Source organism: Sinocyclocheilus grahami, unplaced genomic scaffold (genome assembly GCF_001515645.1).
Source record: "Sinocyclocheilus grahami isolate Dianchi unplaced genomic scaffold, SAMN03320097.WGS_v1.1 scaffold3431.1, whole genome shotgun sequence".
Lineage (NCBI taxonomy): Eukaryota > Metazoa > Chordata > Actinopteri > Cypriniformes > Cyprinidae > Sinocyclocheilus > Sinocyclocheilus grahami.
Genome location: NW_015508558.1, coordinates 9792 through 15847, shown reverse-complemented (window position 1 = coordinate 15847; position 6056 = coordinate 9792). Strand labels below are relative to the sequence as shown.

Here is a 6056-nt window from a genome sequence, read left to right as displayed (position 1 = left end):
CCCATCTTCATGAGGGTGGACAGGAGGATCTGGTGGTTAACTGTGTCAAAAGCAGCAGACAGATCCAGCAAGATGAATACTGAGGATTTGGAAGCTGCTTTTGCCAGTCTCAGGTCTACAGTAACCTAGAGCAGTGCAGTCTCAGTTGAGTGGCCGCTTTTGAAGCCAGATTGGTTGCTGTCCAGGAGTTGTTCTGTGCAAGAAACATAGACTCGCTCAAGTGTCTTTGCAATGAACGGAAGAATGGATACCGGTCTGTAGTTTTCTAAATGTGCTGGATTTAGAGAGGGTTTCTTAGGCAGTGAGTGGGGTTACCCAAGCCTGCTTGAATGCTGTGGGAAATGTACCAGAGTGAAGAGAGGTGTTGATAATGTGAGTGAGTGTGGGTATAACTGAAGAAGAAATGGCCTTAAGGAGGTGAGTGGGGATAGGATCAAGCTGGGAGGAAGTAGGATGATATAAGTTTATAAGTTTAGAAATGTCTGCCTCCGAGAGTGGAGAGGAGGAGAGTGAATGAGTATTTAAGGTTATGAAGTTTTTGTGGCGTTGTGGTGTGAAGAATTGGTCGCTGATGGTTCTTGTTTTATTTATGAAGAATATTGCAAAGTCATCGGCAGTATGAGTTGATGAAGGAGTGGGTGGAGGAGGACAAAGAAGAGAAGAAATGTTTTGAAAAGCATGCGAGAGTCAGAACAGTTGTTAATTTTGTTGTGGTATTATGTTGTTTTAGCAGTGAAGACACTTGCAAAGAAGGAGGAGAGGAGTAACTGATATACACTAAGGTCAGTAGAGTTTGTTTATTTGCGTCACTTCCTCTCTGCGGCTATAAATAATCCTCTGCGGGATGATAAATAACTACAAAATTGATTGTAACAGGGTTGGTAATAGTAATTGTGTGTGATTCAAATGAACTGTTGCAGGTAAGAGATGGTAGACTATCAAATTTCCATTCTTTTGAAATAAGTAGAGCCATCCCTCCACCCCTCCCTATCGGGCGTGGCAATAGATGAATGAAAGTCTGCTTTGTTTACAGCAGAATGTCAGTTCCAGAGACCAATTGGAATAGAGAGTAAAGTAGTAGAGGACAGAGGGACAGTATGCAGATTATTAGGCTAGAGCTGCCTGCAACGTACAATGCGTGGTTTATGAGTGTTAGTAGTAATAGTAGAGATTTGGATGCACATATTGAGTACAATTGACTAGAACAAGTAAAGAAAGGGAAAAAAAGCAATGCTCAGGTGTCTTTTCGGTGTCCTCGCTAGGTGGAGTCGCGCAGGTAGAGTCGATGGTCTTTACACTCGTCAGTCTTCACACTAGGAGGGCTTCACACGAGGGCTGCCGCAACCGCTGGCGCGGTGTACTGAGCAAATATATACGTTCCTGATTCCACGTAATTTAATTCAGCTGGCCAAGCCTTACTCCTTATGAAACCGAAACTGCAAAGCCACGCGATATGCACGAGAACAAACGTGACTTGAGCATGCGTTTACCACGGTAAACACAGTAAACAAAACAATGTGTCCTAGCAATGACAACCACGCTAAAATCTAATGAGAAAAGATACAAAACACTTACAGACTGCTGTCCTCTTCTGCTGCTCAACTGCTTCTACTGCAGTAATTTCTACCAAGGGGTCTTGCCTAATCGAGTCATTGTTGCATCGTCACAAAAATTTATAATTTGCACATCTTTGCAAGTCTTTTTGTTTTAGCCATTCGGTACTCGCACACCACAGATAGGGTTTTCTGTGCGCTCACAGTCACGTCCAAAGCCGCATTGTGAGTTTCATCAAGCTCCAGTGACTGCAGAGCTTCGGTCCCCATTTACACTATCAGCCTGCACCATCTCAGCTGGAGCTGTCTCAGGGGGAAGACACTGGCATCCCGTGTGGCCTCTCCAGCTCTGTGGCCTCTTCGCTCTCTAGCACTCTTCAGCTCGGTGGCCTCAGCACTCCCCAGTCAGGCAACGTCAGTGGCACCCCCCCAGCCAAGTGGTCTGAGCAGCTCCCACTGAAAGGGCTACAGCACTCGTTCTTCTTGATTTGCCCATGGAGTTCGTTCCTGGGCTTGTTACTCTGCGGACTTTTATTTTATAGTTTCCATATTCCTTTTATTCTATGTTCACTTCCTGTGCTCCAAAATGATAATAGTAAATACTAAATTTTCAGTTAAAGGAGGTTCATCATTGAATTCAGTGATGTCATCATACAGCTCAGTTCAGTTTAAATAGTGTCTGTGCTATCAAGTCGACGATATTGCAGGAAATTAAGAGTCCCCAACTAAGCAAGCCAGAGGCAACAGCAGCAAGGAACCGAAACTCCATTGGTGACAGAATGGAGAAAAAAAAACCTTGGGAGAAACCAGGCTCAGTCGGGGGGCCGGTTCTCCTCTGGCCAGACGAATACATGATATACATGACACAAAGGGCTTCAGAAGGGCTTCCTACTGAGGTAGAGCACTGGCTTTTAGGCTCCTTTGCCTTCCAAGTACCACTCCTGTTCTTTTGTCAGAGGCGTTAATTTGCATTGAGCTGGAGCGCATCTTTTCCTATATCATCTTAAATGTAATCTTACAGTCCTCTGTCCACCCTGTTCTTCTCAGTCCTGTATAGCAAATTCATCAATGTTGTCGATGTTGCTTTTGTTTCAAAAGTCTGGATGAATTGGCGGTATTAGCCCTTTAAACCAGAAAAGATTGTACCTCTTTTTTTGTCCTAGGTTAAACATTTCACCAGATAATTTCCATTTTGTCCACCTGCTGTTGTAGTTTACCATTGTCCAGATGGTACCCCAAATAACTGGTCTCCTGTTGCACCCTCTCACACTTTGCTTATAGAAATATATGCAGACCCATCCCATTCTTCTTCAGAATGATAACCAGATTGCTGATCCACTGTCTCATAGAGGTTTCCATCACAATCACTCCCAGCCATTTCAAATTTTCAGTGTTGCCTTTCTCACCTGTTGCTTGCCTATGCATAAATAGCTTTTATTGTTTATCTTGTTACTTTGTCAGTTGTTGAATGTCTTGTTGCCATTCTGACTGTGCTCTTTGTTGTTAGTTTACTTTGTCTTTTCATTAAAACATCCCTGCACTTAGATCCTTGTGGGTGGGTGGGTTAGGGTTGGGGGCTGTGCTTCTCAAGCTCCAGTGACTGCAGAGCTTCGGTCCCCATTTACACTATCAGCCTGCACCATCTCAGCTGGAGCTGTCTCAGGGGGAAGACACTGGCATCCCGTGTGGCCTCTCCAGCTCTGTGGCCTCTTCGCTCTCTAGCACTCTTCAGCTCGGTGGCCTCAGCACTCCCCAGTCAGGCAACGTCAGTGGCACCCCCCCAGCCAAGTGGTCTGAGCAGCTCCCACTGAAAGGGCTACAGCACTCGTTCTTCTTGATTTGCCCATGGAGTTCGTTCCTGGGCTTGTTACTCTGCGGACTTTTATTTTATAGTTTCCATATTCCTTTTATTCTATGTTCACTTCCTGTGCTCCAAAATGATAATAGTAAATACTAAATTTTCAGTTAAAGGAGGTTCATCATTGAATTCAGTGATGTCATCATACAGCTCAGTTCAGTTTAAATAGTGTCTGTGCTATCAAGTCGACGATATTGCAGGAAATTAAGAGTCCCCAACTAAGCAAGCCAGAGGCAACAGCGGCAAGGAACCGAAACTCCATTGGTGACAGAATGGAGAAAAAAACCTTGGGAGAAATCAGGCTCAGTCTGAGGCCAGTTCTCCTCTGACCAGACGAAACCAGCAGTTCAGTTCCAGGCTGCAGCAATGTCACTGTCACAGTACAGAAGGAGACCAAAACGGAGATATACGGGTAAGAAGGGTTCTTTACTGAAACAGAGGTGCTGAGGGGAGAGATGCAGAGCAAACGGGTTAAATAAAAAGAGTTCCAGAAACTGAAGGAATATAGCTCACGTAGTGACTACTTCTTGAGTCTTTCTCAGATCTGATGGATGATGACTTCAACGAAAATAGGTGGGTGACAGGTAGGAGTCCAGGTGAGTGAGTCAGGTAAGGAGTAGCGTAGTGAACTCAAGACCAGACAAAGTGCAACTGCAGTGACTGAGTATTTGAGCTAGTGTTGATGAGGTGGTGACAGGTGCGGCTGATTAGTAATCCGGTGATTGTGCGGGGACTCAGCTTGGGGACTCAGCTTGCAGCAAGGCAGTCAGAGACGAATATCCCGCATCGATAACCACACCTTATCTCCAGGTTGGTATTGTGGAGTGGGTCAGCAGTGAACGTCTGCTTGGGCTTGGTGTCTCTGAACCGCCTGCTGTAGATGGACATGCGCTGAGTCTCAGACACTCTCGCTCTCTCTGAACCAATGATCAACCGCTGGAACGTCAGATGGTTCTCCCATCCAAGGGAACAGGGGAGGTTGGTAGCCGAGTACGCACTGAAAAGGGGTGAGGCCGGTGGTTTGCTGCCTGAGGGAGTTTTGTGTGTACTCGGCCCAGGGAAGGTAAAGGCTCCAGCGGTTCTGGTTGTTGTGACAATAGCTACGAAGATATCTCCCGATCTCCTGAATTTTTCGCTCAGTCTGGCCATTTGATTGTGGATGATATCCGGAGGTGAGGCTTACTGATACTCCGAGGAGTTGGAAGAAGGCCCGCCAGACCCGGGAGATGAATTGGGGCCCACGATCAGAGACGATGTCCTCAGGGATGCCGAAATTGCGAAAGACTTGATTGAATAACTGCATTGCTGTTTCCATGGCAGTAGGTAGTTTTCTGAGGGGGAGAAGTTTGCATCCCTTAGAGAATCGGTCGACAACTACGAGTATGCATGTGTAAGATTCGGACTCGGCGAGATCTGTGACAAAGTCGACTCCGATGTGGGACCAGGGCCGGTGAAGTATGGGAAGTGGTACCAGTTTTCCTTGTGGCAGCTGACGGGGAGATTTGGTGATGGCACAGACTGAGCATCCTTGTACAAAACGTTTGACTTCTCTGGCCATATTGGGCCACCAGTAGCGGGTTTCGAGAAGCGAGAGGGTTTGCTGGCTGCCTGGATGTCCAGACGTCCGCCTTTACCGGAGAGGAGTGCAGCGAGTCCAGAAGGGTATTGCGGAGAATGGATGGAACATAGATTTTCCCTTCTGGACCTCCCAGCGCAGCAGGTTCTGATTGGGTGGCTCGATGGATCTCTTCGTCGAGCATCCACTAGATGGGACCCACAACGATGGCTGGAGGGAGAATAGTCTCAGAGGGTAGTACTCGTTCAGTGGAGTGGTACAGAAGGCCTCCTTCAGTCTTTCAAAACTCTCGAGGGCATCGGGAGTCCAGGACAGAGACTTGGGCTTGTTTCGGAGCATTGAAGTTAAAACTGCGATGTTATGACTGAAGTAGTGTATGAAACGACGGTAGAACTTTGAGAATCCCAGAAAGCGTTGGCGTTCTTTAACGGTTTTGGGCTTTGGCCAGTTATGAATGGCTTGGACCTTCTTGTCATCCATCTGGATAACCTGGAGGCTGATCACATATCCGAGGAACTTGGTGGTGGAAAGGTGGAACTCGCACTTCTCCAGCTTGAGATAGGGGTGGTATTTTCTCAGCTGTTGCAGGACCTGCTCCACGTGATGGCGATGTTCAGCCAGGTTCCGGGAGTAAATGAGAATGTTGTCGATGTAAACGATCACAGAGCGATGAAGGAACTCCCGGAACACCTCGTTCATAAATCCTTAGAATACAAAAGGTGAGTTGGATAATCCATATGGCATAACAACTTATTCATAGTGTCCATACGCCATAGTGGGCGTTATGAAAGCGGTCTTCCACTCGTCACCATGGTGGATACGAACGAGGTTATAGGCACTTCGCAGATCCAGCTTGGAGAAGATACAAGCTCCACGAAGTTCCTCCAGGGCAGCCGGCACTAGTGGAAGGGGATATGGGTATTTGACAGTTTGAGAGTTGAAAGTTCTGTAATCAATACAAGGCCGCAAGCCTCCGTCCTTTTTGCCCACGAAAAAGAAACTGGATGCTGCCGGTGATGTGGAGGGATGGATGAAACCTTGCTGGAGAGCCTCCTTAATGTAGTCCTCC

At 46.8% G+C, this 6056-nt stretch overlaps 1 protein-coding gene across 1 annotated transcript in view; it reads left to right on the top strand.

The window, feature by feature from the left end:
• The window catches only part of LOC107576284 (alpha-1A adrenergic receptor-like), a 6043-nt gene extending 1110 nt beyond the window's left edge, over positions 1-4933 (top strand). The window contains exons 2-4 of the mRNA XM_016262494.1: positions 1809-1967; positions 3187-3318; positions 4739-4933. Coding sequence (XP_016117980.1) covers positions 1809-1967; positions 3187-3318; positions 4739-4933 — 486 coding nt within the window. The remainder of the gene's footprint in view (positions 1-1808; positions 1968-3186; positions 3319-4738) is intronic.
• The last annotated feature ends 1123 nt before the right edge of the window (positions 4934-6056 follow it).